The following is a 16178-nucleotide window of genomic DNA, read 5'->3' as shown; positions in this document are numbered from 1 at the left end:
ATCTGATCCTTACGGGCGCGCCCACGCTTCCTGGAGCGAGCACGTCACGTTCTACTCGTAAATAACGTAACGTCATGACGTCGCTGAGCCTGCCCAAAAATGTTCTCCCGTGTTGTAGGATTCCGAAGGAGCGCAGGACTTTGCGGTGAAATAATACATGTTTATCTGTGAGGGAAACACCAACAAACCGCATGATTTTCAACTGAAGTTACTCGCGGTGCCAGCCTTTGGTGAAACTGCTATTTTGGACGACTCCGACGGGAAGTTTGAGTGATCGTTTTTCCCGGAGTGATGTCGAATCCTGGGAGTCGGAGGAACGGGTCCAGCATCAAAATCCGACTGACAGGTAAAAAACGAGAACGGGAGAAAAGCGCTTACGGTGCATGTTTCAACCGGAGCTGAAATATATTCACTATAACCCGCTTGTGTGATGTGCTGGTGTAGCCAAACTCAACAAAACACCTCGAAGCGTATTCAGAGCTTTCAGGGCTCCTGTTTGCCTAAACATCCGGTTTTTGTGTGGCAAAACAAGTGCTAGCTTGCTAGCTCATATGCTAACAGAATTAAACGAGAGAACAGTTAAGAACCCGTTCGCTGTCTCGTGGGTTTTCTATATTTAAGACAAGCAGACCAGTCAGCTGTTTTCAGCCCGCGGGGGCAAAATAAAAAACGCCGCGGCTCGATTGCCATGATCTAAAACTTCACCAACTGCCACCACTCGCGTTCTAGCCAGCTAGCGTTAGCTAGCGGTAACATTGCAGTTCTGTGTTGACCGCTAACGCTCTGCTAGCTACACCCATTTTTGGGGGGAGCTGACCACCGGCCGAGCCTGAGTGAATGCGACGGGCTCTGGACTTCGGATGAAAACGAAGAGCAGCCTCTTTTAAAAATCGATTTGCCTTTAGATTTAGCATGCTAGCCTGGATTTACCAGTGAACATCGATTGGTGTTTCGCTGCTGTGTCAGCTGTAGCTGCAGCAACTCGTTGAAGTTATCTCTATCAACTTTGACACGTTTTCCCTCTACACTGTGATCTAAATATATTCGAAAAGGTTTTGTGATCGGAAACCCCTCCGTAGCGTGCTTAGGAGTCTCTCCTTCCTTCCTTCTGTCTGTCACAGACGGACACAGCTGGAACAAAAGGTTTTACTGTAGCTAATGTAACCCCACTGTGCACCCAGGGGCCTCTATTCAAATGGAAATGACCCCTCTGTGCCGCTGGACAGACGCCTTGTCCCTTTTCTGGCTCAAAATTGTGCAAACACACACCAAAATATGCTCCCTGGCAGACTAAATATTTCTTTATGTGAGTTATATGAACCATTTCTGGAGGACAAGTGAATGATGGTGATGGATGGGTTTTGAGCAAAAGTGCTGTCCTTAACACTGATGCCCTCATGTGCTGTTTAAGAATGTCCTCCACACACTGTTTATCTCTCTACACTACATTGTTTTGTTCTCAAACTGGTATCCAAGCAGGAGAAGCAGAAGTCAGTTTTGTCAAAAGTTATGCTCACATGTTTGTCTCACTTCCTCATTCGAGTGCAGTTTACACAAATTAAATCGATATTATCTTTGCAAACTGGTATCTTAACCTTCAGTTTCTTCTTCTGCTATACAGGGTCAAACTACATCAGGATACAACCCCATTTGTCGAAACACAAGGAGGTGAAATTCATTAAGCAATTGCAAATAGTTAATTTAAAAGCACTCAACAAAGCTCAATTGACTGCAAACACAAAATGCAACAGCAGTGAAGCACTTCTGAGAAACAATGGATGATTGTTCCAAGGTTTTCTTGTAAATACTTAAGTCCTTCAGTTACCAATGCCGTTCGTAATTTTCTGTTGTCTGGTATGTTCATGCCATTCCATTATTTTTTTAACGGCACTCATGTTTGAAGTATGCTTAAAAAAAAACACATAAAACGTGTGAGATACTGACTGCCATACAGTCTAAAGAAAAACAATCTATTATAAACAAAATGTCACAAAATGTTGGATATTTCAGAATAAAATCTCCAGAAGTGAATAAAATAAGAGTGAGGTACCTGTGGAGCGCTAATTGCAGCAAAAGCTGTAGTTTTTAATGATTTAGTGGGGACGGTCAGCAGGTTTCTAAGAGGGTCTTTGATTACAAGCGGCTTGTTACACAAACAGCCACTGAAACAGATTAAAGAGGTACAATCGGCCAGCTGTTTGCTCTCTGTATTTTGATATTACAGTAAGATATAAATATGACAGTTTTGTCTTTTCAGCTATGTTCTTTATCTCAACAAAGAACTATAGAAACTCATTGTTCAATTGATGTGAAAAATGATATCAATGTTGGCATCTGGTGTTGGGACAGGTGGAGTGACATTGTGGTGAATCAAATGAAGGAAGACAAGAAAACAGGTGGATGAACTGAAATGAAGGAAAACAGAGAAGGTGCACGTGCTGGTGGGGGTTGTATGTAAACCATTCACTCATTATTTCAACTTGGATGCAAACCGAGGTTATTGCCCCCGACTGTGCCCCGCCCCCACAGGTATGAGTGGAATTCTAATTGGGTGAGGAATGTGCAGTGAGCCAATGGGATTGCAATGCTGCCAGGCTAGCCAGCTCTGTTTAGTCTGTCAGAGAGAGCGGTTGTTTGGCCTACATCAGAAAAAGGCCTGTGTGTCTGCGGCAGGGACTCGGGCGACTTTGATACTGGGTCAGATTTCACAGTCTGCGTTGCATTTATGGCCAACAAGGAAAGATTGTTGCATCTCTTATCTTGACTATCTTGGGTTTTTGGGGTTATCAACCTTGACTATCAAATGGAGAAGTACTTTGAATTAAATATAAGTGAGATCTGATTGAAGCTTTAGACGATGCGTTCTGAAAATGCCATTAAGGGGCTTTATTCTGTTTAATGAACAGCTATTTTTATTCCCAGTTAAACTGTGTATGGTACGTAGTATGAAAACAAACACCAGATAATCCCTGAGATTTTTTTTGATTTGATGTAGTGTTCATAGAAAATTGTAAATTAGAGTTGTATGTTGTTAAAATCCCAGTTTCAGCAGGGGGACATCAAGTGTAAAACCTAATCTTGTCTGTGTTGTGAAGTTGCAGTAACTTCTGTCGCAAGTCTATAAAAAGGAAGCAGCTGAATAGACTCTATTTTTAAAGAATATGTTGTATAACTCTCTGCCAAGGCATGATTAGAAGTATGCTTGCGCTGCCATCAAATGTTTGGTACTTCAAATTGAAAATAGAATTTCTGATGGCTGTTTCTATTCAGCAATGACTTCTTCTGAGGCTGTGAACAACAAAATCTGAAAGCAGAAATGTGGTCCAAGCAAAGAAAATTCCAAGAAATAAATATGTCATGAAGTTGGAAAAATGTTTATTTTTGTTTGCGCATGAATAGACGTTCTTGTTAAGAACGCTCAATACTCGCCACTAAATGAAAGAGTCTGTGATTCAGCAGGATCAATGTGATTTGGGCATGGAGGCAGCACGTGCTGCACGGATTTGGCTGCCAGAAAGTCGGATAAAACATCAACTTGCCCAATCACCAAAACAAGGCAGCGTCAGGACAACAGGTGACACGGCACATTCACAGAAGGAGAGAGAGATCTGGACTCCAGGAAAAAGGAGGGAGAGGGCAAAGAGTTTGTTTTTAAAAGAAAGGGAAAATAAAAGTGAGAGGACAGGACACAAAGAGCTGCTTAAGTGTTTGGGATAAAGAGGAAAAGCGAATCATGCTAACTTAGGAAGCAGCGTAAGTAGTTGTAATCCTCTCACTTACTGAGCTTGCAGTATTGCAGAAGCACACAATGAATGCAGCAATGTGGATGAAACTTCAACACCGTTTTCCATACAAAGCGCATTAGCAATGCAGAGGCGAACATATTCCGCCACTGATTTGGATTGATATTGGCTCCGACTTGCTGCAGTAAGCACAGAAACCCATCGGTCACACTGTGTCTTTGTGTGTTTGGATGTTAGTGCAGGGTGTGCTATTAAGTAGGTGAAATATTTGCTCACGTGCCCACCAGCCACCACTTTGTTTTTTGGGGCTGAGAGGAGAAGGTCACACACGTCAGGTAGTCTTACGTGGGCCTTTCTTCTTCCTTTCTTGTTAGTGTTTCAGTCCGTGCTGAAGCAGTACAGTCTAGTCAGTACAGCAGAGGTGTTAGGATCTGTCTTTTTTTTTTTTTTTTTTTTTACTCCATTTCACTCAAAACTACAAAAAGATTGCTCGACTTCAACATCATTTCCAGTGCTTTCGCCCATTATCTGTGATTTAAGAAGTCCTGACGAGGTTCTGCGGTTTAATGGTTACATTCATCACCCGAACAATATGAATTGTCCTCTTTGCTAAAATTCACAAGTAAGCAAAAGAGCAAAGCGAGGCTGATTGTGCTCCGAACATGCCGTGACTTCAAATTCCTCGAGGAAGCAGCTCAGCTTTTCATCATCTCCCTCAGATTGTTTGTGCTTCTTCCCTCAAGAGTGGATGAATAGAAATCTCCGCCTAGCTGGCTCTCTTCAACTCTCAGTTGTGTGTGTGTGTGTGTGTGTGTGTGTGTGTGTGTGTGTGTGTGTGTGTGTGTGTTTTAAGAGAAGCCATAAATGCCAAAAAAAGAAAATGGCATTGAATGAAAATTGAGACCCGGCTGAGCCACTGCTGTGTCTCTTTACCAGCCATGACCTTGGCAGAAAGAGGCATTTCCTGAGAGGTTGACAAAGGGCCCGTCACACACATTCAGTGCCACAGAGGAGCTGGTCAGAGGTGGAGGGGATGAAGCAGCAGCGGCAGCGGGGTGAAATTCGGGGTGTCTTCTCTGTCTGGCAGGAGGTTGGAGGGAGGGGGCGGGGTGGCTAGTGCAGTGGGAGCAGTGACAAAGAGTCTCCTCTGCTCCTCTCCTGAGAGAGATGGCAGCGATTAGAAACCTGAGTGTGTCCTTCTCCAGCAGCGTTTAGCTTCATTGTGTCTGCAGAGAAGATGAAGTCTCGATGTGGAATGTGTGAGTCAGGAGGAGGAGGAATGGGAACAGGGAAGGATATCCTGCAGCCATTCTCCATGGGTTAATCACAGGAAATAGACGAGGCCATACCAGACACATTTACGCCACCACAGCCACCACATCCTCAACCGCCGACTCCCTGACTAACTTCCTACACGGCCGCCCGCGCCAAGCCAAACTTTGCCGGATTTTAATTGGGACTCAAAAGGTGCTTTAGGTGGTGTCGCATATCAAAAAGGACCAGTTAACAAGCGCTTATCTGGGCTGAGACAACATCTTCACATTTGACTTTTTACTCTTTTTTTTTTTTTTTTTTTTTTTTTTTTAACTGCAGTGCAGCTCTTAGTTATTCCCACAACTAATAATCGGTGCTGTTATTAATACATCTTCTTTCCTAATTAGTGCAGTTATGACATAGCCTCAAAATGTCAAGCAAATAGTACTGTAATTATGATTTTTAAGTGCCTGGGGTTCCAGTAGACGTCTTGATCAAAGCTATGATGTCTAAATTCATCTCATATCTGTCCAATCTGATGTGATTTAGTTACACACCTCGGCACATTAACTACTTTTCTCAAGTGAAACAGCTGAGGATTATGTTAAACTTGTGTTTTCTGGCTTGTTTTTGGCACTAGCATATGTTCTGTCTCAAAGGCAGTGAAATAAATACCATGTCTTCCATTTTCATCATTTTGACTCATTCAGCATGTTTATAGAAACCCACACTCAGTGCTCTTTCAGCATAAGATAGCTCGCATTCATCACTGATCTATCAGCTTGGATCTCAGTAAAATAACTGCTACACTGCAATCCCCAGTGAATAAATTAAAAACAGCAGTTACTTCAGATTTTAAAAAAAGTAACTCCCGTCAATGTCTTTTTGTTTATTTTCACTCTGCAATGGGAGTTGGATCGGATTCTTTCAGGCCAGTTTGACACTGCTGCTGTGTAGAGGATGCTTCTGTCCCTCCATGTTCAAACCATCAAGTTTGTAGTCATGGCTACTAAATGAATTGACGAGAATTGATAGACGCTAATTTGTCCTCATAGATTGTTGCGCTGAAGAGAGATTAGCAGTACAAGATATGGATTGGTGATTAATATCACTTGTTTCAGTGAAGTAACAATCTAGATTTCCAACAAGATCCTTGACCGATTAAGAAAGGAATTGGAAGGTGTGGGAGGAATTGAAAGTATGGCGATAATTATCTCATAATATGAGGTTGTATGTCAAGATTGTGGAAATAAGAAGACAATTACAGTTGTGTGGCTCCATCTGTATATTTGTGCTCTTCTCTGATCGCACAAACCCAGGCAGAGCTGCACATTTCAAGGCCAACAACAGGGTACATTAATAGCTGCAGTGTAAATATTATTCAGGTTAATTACACCTTCCAGTGTTTTGTTATGTTTTTTTTGAGTGCATTACATCAGTCATGGAAACAAACACACCGCTTGTTTTCTCCTTTAGCAGACACCGTCACTGCGCTGTCACCGAGACCCGAACATGCCCCCAAAAATTAGCCGCGGTTCAGTTGTGTTCTCGGCGTTACACCGAATGACATGCACCAGCTGTTTGGGGAAACAAATACCAAGAACTTGCATAACCCGACAGACACAAAATAAACAAACCGTTTTGTCCGTGGTTACAGATTCCCAAATCCTCGGTCAGTTTGAGCTTTGCACTGTGAATCCACAAAGATGATGTGGCAGCGAAGGCGTCCTGCCATTCTTACTGTGGGCGACTTGCCGGCCTGTGTGTCTTTATGTGTGTGTGAGTGTGTAAGGATCCTGACACTAGCCTATACTTTACTGCACTCATAGTCTGCATGTCGCATACTTTTTCTTTCTCATTGCCATTTGCTGGCATTCATATATTATCCCTGCCAGGATTGGCCCTCCGGAGATGTGTTCTCTGCTGTACACTTGCAGCTTTGTTGCATCCTACACACTTTGAGATTAGTTCAATATTTGCATGTCTGGCATTCCCTCATAATGTGTTTTTCTTTTGCAGTATTATGTGCCAAGAACCTCGCAAAGAAAGACTTCTTTCGTGAGTACTTTCATTCTGATCTTTTGCACGTGCGTAATTGTCATGCCGCCGCGATCACTATACACAATGAAGTGATGTGTCTGAGTCCGTGTGTGTGTGTGTGTGTGTGTCTTCGGAAGCAGCACTTTAAACAAGGTGGCATTGATGTCGCCCAATTGCTGTGCTGAGAGAGAAGTGTTGACCTGTGATAGCAGCGTAACAACATAATACCCCACACTGTCACCCTGAAGCAGGGCTTTGTTTAATCTGCCCATGTTTCTGGGATCATGCTCAGTTTTACTCATCATTCAGAGCTCAAAATGTGAACCTCAACTATAGACTTTTTGAAACAGCACATGTGCGTCCTGGCTCTGGTAAATAGTCCTTCTGCCCATGTGTGAATAGATGGACAATAACAAACAAACTGGCATGAGTCCCAGTCCATATTTTCCTGGGACTTGGAAGGTTGCTAGTGGACTTTTTATGGTTGACAATCACCCATAAAAGCAATTGAACTTGGTCATCAGTCCAAAAGAATGTTCATGTTCTCACCTTTGTAAATGTTTATAGCATATTTCTCTCTGCGGACAATAACGGCAGCCACTAGTGGCCCAACATGAAAACTGCATCGATTTTAAAAGCAGAAAAATGATGTTTTCCTTTAAAAACTTGTGGATACGGGCTTTAGTTGATGGATGAATCCCATAGTCCTTTGCTCTGTGTGAGATGTGTCTTTTGTGACATGCATTCCAAATCCCAAGTCCGTCTTTGGAAGCGTCATTATAAAAAAAATTATATATTTTTAAAAATACCCCCATCAATTAATTTTTGACTTTGCAAAACCATAATTTACTTCCAGTAAGCCTTTCGGCTTTTTTGAAATCTTTGAACACTCAAGAACATTGCGCTCTCCTTCATTTACTAGTGGTGCTTTTCTAGAGACGTTTTCAACGACGTATTGATGTTATGTAAGAGTCATGCACACAAAACTCGACAGGGAAGCAATCCGTGCCGTTCACATGTACTCTGCTCGGGTTACGCAACCTGCTTCGATCTCATCATAATTTCAATCAGATGAGGCAAACTAATCAGATAAGTGTTTACACGATGCGATTTTAATCACATTAAGGTCCTTATAACAACCGATGTTCATTCTGGTGGTGTGGTTCTCTGATCTATAGTTGGAGGAAAAAGAGAAGTTTGCTTCTGTCTGGCATCAACATTTTAAATGTCTGCCATCTGTTTATTTTGCAACATAAAATGCTGTAACCTGCACTAAATGCACATAATGTTGGAATTTTTTACCAGCAAGCTACTCATTGGCAGCCTATAAAATGTATGCAGGAGCTAAAACAGTGGGAGGGATTCCTCTTTTAAGCAAGCAACGATAAAGTGCGGGTATACAGTGCTTTTTAGGTGCAGCATTTCCTGCCTTTGGTCTGCTTACTGCTCTTTCGTCCGTGCTGCATTCACACTTCAGCTTTGATCGAACTCCAACAGAGTATATTTACAAGCACACTGAGACTTACTTTTCAAGCTGACTCCTCTTCTTGCTAAGTGCACACCGGCTTGCTGATGACAGCACTCACACATCCACACACCGATCGCTCTAACACGCCACCCGCATCAGGGTTGGTTGGAACCGGACCAAACGTGACAAGGTTGTGCACACCCAAATGATCTTTCTATTTTTATCAAGCTGCTCAATGTGTAGCCTTATCAACTGGGAATACGCAGGTTAACATGTTTCCCATGCAGAAAAAGGAAAGATTTGAGCTGTTGTCAGTGGATGCTCGGTTGTAATGAGAGCTGTGTGCGTGCAGGTCTGCCAGATCCATTTGCCAAGGTTGTGGTGGACGGATCGGGTCAATGCCACTCTACAGACACAGTCAAAAGCACACTGGACCCCAAATGGAATCAGCACTATGACCTGTGAGTCTCCTCTGAAAGCTCATTTCACCTGCAAGCTTTGCTTACGTTAACAATATATTAAAAATAATGCGTTGTATTTGTTTCTTACAAGTTTTATGCAGGTTGTTTCTTGATCGTTGAAGGGGCAGATAATTAAATGACAGACTTGTCCAAACATTTTTTTCCTGTGTTGATGTGTTTTTATGTTGTTGCTTTTTTTTTTTTTTTTTTTAGCTATATTGGAAAGACAGACTCCATCACCATTAGTATATGGAACCACAAGAAGATCCATAAACGACAAGGCGCAGGTTTTCTGGGCTGTATACGACTGCTTTCCAATGCCATCAGCAGGCTAAAAGACACAGGATGTAAGTGTGATTCATTTTTTTTTGTTGTTGTTGTTATTTGCCGCTTCTGAATACACAAATGTGCACTTCGCCAACAGCTGTCTCAATTTAAAAAAATGTATTCATTTTGTACTTGCAGACCAGCGCCTAGATCTATGTAAGCTGAACCCATCCGACAGTGATGCAGTGCGGGGGCAGATCGTAGGTAAGGCTGGACACCGCGATAGATTATCCGTGTAAATCAGTCACATTGTCTCCCTCGCTCCCCGTGTCGCTTGCCTTTCACTGTGTGCATTATCCTGCGCTCCCACTCTGCCGATCTATCAGCTCTGTGACCAGCAACCCCCCCTCTGCTTGTTTACAGTCAGCCTACAGACGCGAGATCGCATCGGCAGCGGAGGCCCTGTAGTGGACTGCAGAGGACTGTTGGAAAATGATGGGTGAGTGTGATAATTGCTCCTGAATTCAGTCGTGTACTCGGTGCTTAAGCTGTTGTTTGTGTAATTGAGGTCCCATTGGGAGGCGTTTGTGTTGAAGGGTCACTGATGTTGTGAATGAAAAAGATGATGGATGTGATTTTTACTAAAGCCTAAAGAAACAGATCTGTGTCTGTGTCCAGGCCCGTGTTTGAGGGATGTTTCAGCGAGGAGCCGCTGCCTTACTCGGACTCCACGGGGGCCGCGGGTGGCGGGAGCTGTCGGCTCGATTCGCCCAATCAGGAGAGCCGCCTTCAGACACAGCGAATCAGAGGGCAGGACTCAAGAGGTCATGGCCACACCCCTCAGAACAGACCGCATGGGCACCAACCGCCTGACCTGCCAGAGGGATACGGTCAGAACAGAAGCGAACTGACTCGATTTTATCTGTTCTGTTGATATTTCATCATCTAACCATCATATAATGTCTTTCTTGTCTTTTACAAACAGAGCAACGAACAACAGTGCAGGGCCAAGTTTACTTCCTCCACACACAGACAGGTGTCAGCACCTGGCACGACCCTCGGATACCCCGGTATGACTCTCCTTAGCGCATTTCCTTTAGGTCAAGCCCCAGCAGGTTGTGGAAAGTTTTGATCCCTCCACAAGAAAACAAGCAAATGGACCACAAATATAGAAGAAAGGAAGACTTATGCTGAATGGAAATACTTTTTAGGAGTTACATAAAATGATATCTTGCAACCATGTCATTTAAAACACACCCACCATGTCTCCTTATATACAATGCGTTTCTGTTTTCGTTTAATGAAAAATAGTTTTGTCCTTTTTTTCCATCCATTAATTATGCAAGATTAAGGGAAAAAATAAGTCTCGGGCCTCATATCCCCGGGCCCTAGTATATACCTATAGTATGTAGGCTGGGAACAGTCGGCGACAGGGAGCTGATTGAAAGCTCTCTAATCTCAGTCTGCGTCCTTGTTTCTGCTGCAGAGATCTGGCCAGCGTGAGCTGCGAGGAACTTGGTCCGCTGCCAGTTGGCTGGGAGGTCCGAAGCACTGTGTCCGGTCGGATCTACTTTGTGGACCACAACAATCGAACCACTCAGTTCACCGACCCACGCCTGCACACTATTATCAGGTACAGGTGTGCGAGCGCTCTGGAAACGCCGTGATCGATCATCGGCTCACAGCCCGGGGTCGCAGACGTCTCGGATAAATCAGAAATCAGTGATTTTTAAGACTAATCTGGTAGCCTAATCTGTCACTGCTGTGAAGCTGGACTCAGACGAGATGTGAACATGACCTAGTAGCTCCCATCAGCTTGAATCGTGTGATTTACAAAAAAAAAAAAGTGAGCTTACGGTTGATTTAGCTGTAATCCTGTCTGCTCCGAGGCCTGGCTACCTTCAGTGACGCCTTATTCCTCCTCTCCGTCCAACTCCAGCCAGCAATCCCAAGCTAAAGAATCCTCCCAGGCCCCTCAGATGGATGTGGGGGGCGAGGAGGGAGGAGGCGGCGGCGTGAGCGGCGGCGGCGGAGGAGACGGAGACGTGGCAGCGCGTTACGAACGGGACTTGGTACATAAATTAAAGCTGCTCCGCCACGAGCTGTCGCTACAGCAGCCGCAGGCGGGACACTGCCGCATAGAGGTGTCTCGAGAAGAGATCTTTGAGGTGGGTGCAGCAAAACCACATGTTCTGATAGCAAACTGACACACCTTGTGTTGTCTGTAACGGCATGTCTGATGTGTGTGTTGTGTAGGAGTCGTATCGGCAGATCATGAAGATGAGACCCAAAGATTTGAAAAAGCGGCTAATGGTGAAGTTCAGGGGAGAAGAGGGCCTGGATTACGGAGGAGTGGCCAGGTGTGCTTCTCCTTCTTAGCTTGATAACATGTGCAGTTCATGCCTTCACTCACATCAGTTGTTTTCATCTTTTTTGTAAATCGATACATCGAAACTTTTCCACAGCACAGTAGTTTTTCACAGTAAGCAAACTCCACTTCCCTGGAAAACAGAAATGAGTTGATTCTTCTGAGTAATCTGTACATCGCACACAAAAAAAAAAATCCCTGTCACACTGAGTCAGAGATGTTGCTTCACAACAACAATTGCAAAGTTGTTCATTTCTTGCCCGCATTCTGTGAACTCATCATCTCAAAAGTGTTGCAACACCTAAACACACTCATTGTCTCCAAAAACAGCGTTTTCTAAAATACTCCATTGTTTCAACAAGCTTTCTGACCTTTGCTGCGTGTCTGCAGGGAGTGGCTTTACCTGTTGTGCCACGAGATGCTGAACCCGTACTACGGCCTCTTCCAGTACTCCACGGACAATATCTACACTCTCCAGATCAACCCCGACTCCTCCATCAATCCCGTGAGGAAACACTGAGACCAACACTCACTGGAGCCAAACCCTCCGAGTCTCTCTGACTGCGTTTGTCTCTTCGCCTTTCTCCCAGGACCACCTTTCTTACTTCCACTTCGTGGGTCGTGTGATGGGCCTGGCGGTGTTCCACGGCCATTACATCAACGGGAGCTTCACGCTGCCGTTCTACAAGCAGCTGCTCGGCAAACCCATCCAGCTCAACGACCTGGAGACCACCGATCCCGAGTTACACAAGAGCCTCGTCTGGATACTGTGAGTGAATCGGCTCTGTCTCTTTCACGGGATTTCAGTTGGACTGGTTCCATTTCTGTGCGTTTCCGATTGCTGATATTGTAACGCCGCCCGTGCAGAGAGAACGACATCACTTCAGTCCTCGACCACACGTTCTGCGTGGAGCACAACGCCTTTGGGAAGTTCCTACAACACGAACTGAAGCCCAACGGCCGCAATATCCCCGTCACCGAGGAGAATAAGAAGGAGTATGTCAGGTAATGACTGCAAATCCATCGTCCTCAGTCAGACTGTGTCAACGCTACTCCTGCGCTTGTGTTAATTGATTCGGTTTATGCTGTCGCGTCTCAGGCTTTACGTGAACTGGAGATTCATGCGAGGAATCGAAGCCCAGTTTCTGGCTCTGCAGAAGGGATTCAGCGAGCTCATCCCGCAGCACCTCCTCAAACCTTTCGACCACAAAGAGCTTGAGGTATCGGTCCCACCGTTAAACAGTGAAGCTGCTCACGCAGTTGCTTCTTTAAATGTCGGTCCACTTCCCACGTCCCTGACCTCCTTTCTCACACCCTTCCAGCTGATCATTGGCGGACTGGGAAAGATCGACCTGGCCGACTGGAAGACCAACACCCGCCTGAAACACTGCACGAGCGAGAGCAACGTGGTGCGGTGGTTCTGGCAGGCGGTGGAGGCCTTCAGCGAGGAGAGGAGAGGACGCCTCCTGCAGTTCGTCACCGGCTCCACCAGAGTGCCCCTGCAGGGGTTCAAGGCGCTGCAGGGTGGGTCAGGCCCCGGCTCAGCTCACACAAACTCAGCTCCAGTATTTGGTTCAGCGTTCTGACCAACTTCCCTTAAAAACATGTTAATAAAAATTTACATGAACTGTTTGAAAGTAATTAAAATGCCAAGAGGAAAATGAAATGATAGATTTATCCACACTAGCACTAGGAATTTAAAAACATAATAGCTTTAATATTTCAGAGGGTCGTCATCTTTTTAGGCTGACTTTTCACACAAATTAAATGTAATTGTTATAATATACCCTAATAATTATTTTTTTGGTATTATTTCAGAAATTACAAATCGTTCAGCAGATCGAGCTCCCAAAACAAACTCTTATAAGAATACAAAAATAAGTAGTGCAAATCAGATTTGGGGGATTTTTACTTTATTTTCACGAATTGAAAAAATACTGAAGGTTTTGTATGTGAGAGAATATCAGTCAACAATACATATTAAAACTTTTCATGGCCGTTCAGTTAAGATTATTTCAACCCCAAACCCCAGAAGTTGAGATTAAGTTTTAAATATGAATAAAATTAAGAATTTAAAGATAAGACAAGCATATACTATACACTAAGGTAATGTTTTGGGATTTGATTTGCTTCAAAAACTGCTGATCTGTGATCTGTTTTCTGGAGTAGAGCAGTGGTAACTAGAATGTATGTGTGTAAGGCTCTACAGGTTCTGCAGGACCAAGGCTCTTCACCATCCACTTGATAGACGCCAACACAGACAACCTGCCCAAGGCTCACACGTGGTAAGAACCCGTAAACACCCTTCAGCTGCTCTCCTCCTCTGATCGGCGGCTGATCTTTGTTCTCCGTCTCCAGTTTTAACAGGATAGACATCCCACCTTATGAGTCTTACGAGAAACTTTATGAGAAACTGCTGACGGCTGTGGAGGAGACCTGCGGCTTTGCTGTGGAGTGATGAATCCACAAGCGGATCACACAACCTTTTTTTTTTTTTTTTTTTTTTTTTTTTTTTGGACATTCTACACGTATGCACACACACAAAACAGCACACACACACACACACACACACACACAAACGAAATATAACGTATACAACCAGTATACAGAGCAGCCAAGCATCACAAGAACACAAATCCACTCTCTTGCCACCTCTTCGCCACCGAACTTTTGGGGGTTAAAGGAGGAAGCACAGCAGGAGGCCTGGGGAGGCGGATAGAAGAATAATAAAAAAGAAAAAAAAAAGTATTTTAAAATTTTTCAAAAGTTTTGAAGAAGCATTTTTAACCTTCAGTTTTAACAAGCTATGATGTCATTCTTCAGAATGTCTAACCGCCGATCGGACCCGAGTCGCGCTCGAGTCTCCGGACAGACTCAGCTAATCGGACGCGAGCCCGCCGCGAACAGAGGCGCCGAGATCAGATCCGCGAAGAACAAGCAGTCGATCGGTTGTCTTTTCCGTCTGAGGAGCTGATTGAGTGACTAGTATTCATGCTTCATGTTTAACCACTGTCGTGTGCCAGGGCGTGTGCATGTCTGCGTGCGTGCGTGAGAGAGTGCATGTGGGACAGTGTGAATTTATATGTGCGTGTTTTTTTTGTGTGTGTCAGGCATGGCACTCGGTTACGCTGTAAAGAAGAAGAAGAAAAAAAAAATCAAATGAGCCTGCTCCTCTTGTTTGCTAACTTTTCGTCTCTTCCGTTTGTATCTGCGACCACTCTGATCCACTCTGATGTTTTATTATTTATTACTAAGTGATTACTGACCAAGCTGCTATATCCGCTCTACGAAGAGCCCACACTAATCTCTTCACCACCCCCTCTACCAGAGTCGAAGGGTCAATTCTCATGCAATTCAAGTAATCCACAAAGTGGGTTCTATTGAATTTTATTAATTTTGTTACATTTTTTTAACATTCATATGACTGCGGGGGGGTGGGGGGTAGGGGGTTTGCTGTCACCAGTTTTTTGAGAACTGTCGGTGTTTTAAATGCCACGTTACACTCACTGAAGTGAAAGGGAAATGACTTTTTCCCCAAATTAATTTTAAAAGTAACTCTTACTGACGTTGCGGAGAGGTCAGAGGGCACGGCTGAAATGTTTTTTCCAGAGCGAACCATGGAGGCGAGAAGAAGGCGTCGGCTTCAGGAATTCCTCGGTTGTCCGTGACATGTGCAATGAAATCTCTTCAGCCTTTCATACATGTTTCATCAACCGTTTCGCCACCTTTTATTAATTCTTTGTGGCCCTGATGTTTCTCTTGCCAACCTTTGTTTTTATTTCTTCCATGGCCTGAATGTTAGAGGAAAAAAAAACTAGTTGTCATCCTGCAAGACCACCATGAATGAGCCTCTTTATGGTCGTTAATGCTTCGTAGAAGTGAATGAAATCAAACTCTTTAAATATTTGAGCGAGCAACGTGGAGGAAAAAAAAATCTAAAGCAAAGTTGGGATCTGTTGTAGATTGAAGACTGTTACGCAGTATCATTTCAATCTGCATTTTCTAGGAGTTCACTGTGTAATGGATGCAAATGTATTGTAACTTACTATGTACTTAACATTTATGAAAATACAATGTAAATAAGATTATATTAAAAGAAATTACGTTGAAAATATGTTTTCTCTTGTGGACATTGTTTTTTGTGGGGGGTTGTGGGAGTCTTGTAAACCATCTATTGATTCTTCAAGGTGTGACAAACATGAGTGGATTGAGGAGAACCAGGAAAACATCTGGTTTTTGCTAGCGAGGAATGAAGAACGGGAATCAAAAAGTTTGTCTGAACTTGGAGGAGGATGCTGAAACTGAGCAAAACTGGTCCAAAGCAGTGGAAGCTGAAGAAAGAGGCAGGGTGCACTGGGTGGAGATGAATCTCATGAGTAATCCGTGATGGAGGGATCCAACTCCAAGCAAAGCTGAAATGGAACGGCGAGAGAGAGCAGCTTTATTTTTACGTTGGAGACGGAGGCAGTGACCAAAAGGCTGAAATGAAGGTGGCGGAGCTGAAGAAGCTACTGGGAAGGAACAGAATGGACAAGATTAGATTAACAGCTCATTTTAGGAGAAACATGAGAAGGGTG

General features: G+C 44.0%; 1 protein-coding gene across 2 annotated transcripts; it reads left to right on the top strand.

Annotated features, from left to right (window-relative positions):
• The first annotated feature begins 79 nt into the window (after positions 1 to 79).
• smurf1 (SMAD specific E3 ubiquitin protein ligase 1) lies at positions 80 to 15715 on the top strand. 2 transcript variants are annotated; one of them, XM_030089324.1, is made up of 18 exons: positions 80 to 346; positions 7017 to 7055; positions 8858 to 8966; positions 9180 to 9313; positions 9432 to 9497; positions 9657 to 9732; positions 9912 to 10123; positions 10219 to 10303; positions 10720 to 10866; positions 11173 to 11401; positions 11490 to 11593; positions 11992 to 12106; positions 12192 to 12370; positions 12469 to 12606; positions 12701 to 12821; positions 12924 to 13125; positions 13811 to 13886; positions 13960 to 15715. In XM_030089324.1, the coding sequence occupies exons 1-18, from the start codon at positions 292 to 294 to the stop codon at positions 14057 to 14059; spliced, it is 2187 nt and encodes a 728-aa protein (XP_029945184.1). In that variant the 5' UTR covers positions 80 to 291; the 3' UTR covers positions 14060 to 15715. The 2 variants fall into 2 exon arrangements, with proteins under 2 accessions (XP_029945184.1, XP_029945183.1); XM_030089323.1 differs by having other exon boundaries at positions 13802 to 13886.
• The last annotated feature ends 463 nt before the right edge of the window (positions 15716 to 16178 follow it).

The sequence above is a fragment of the Salarias fasciatus genome, chromosome 4, assembly GCF_902148845.1.
Source record: "Salarias fasciatus chromosome 4, fSalaFa1.1, whole genome shotgun sequence".
Lineage (NCBI taxonomy): Eukaryota > Metazoa > Chordata > Actinopteri > Blenniiformes > Blenniidae > Salarias > Salarias fasciatus.
This window is presented reverse-complemented; position numbering and strand designations above follow the sequence as displayed.

Excerpts from the sequence above, each read along its gene's own strand:
- smurf1 (XM_030089323.1), top strand. The coding sequence starts at position 292 with ATGTCGAATCCTGGGAGTCGGAGGAACGGGTCCAGCATCAAAATCCGA. Across the intron at positions 9,314-9,431 it reads CAGGCTAAAAGACACAGGAT|ACCAGCGCCTAGATCTATGT; the intron begins GTAAGTGTGATT and ends TTGTACTTGCAG. Across the intron at positions 9,733-9,911 it reads GGACTGTTGGAAAATGATGG|GCCCGTGTTTGAGGGATGTT; the intron begins GTGAGTGTGATA and ends GTCTGTGTCCAG.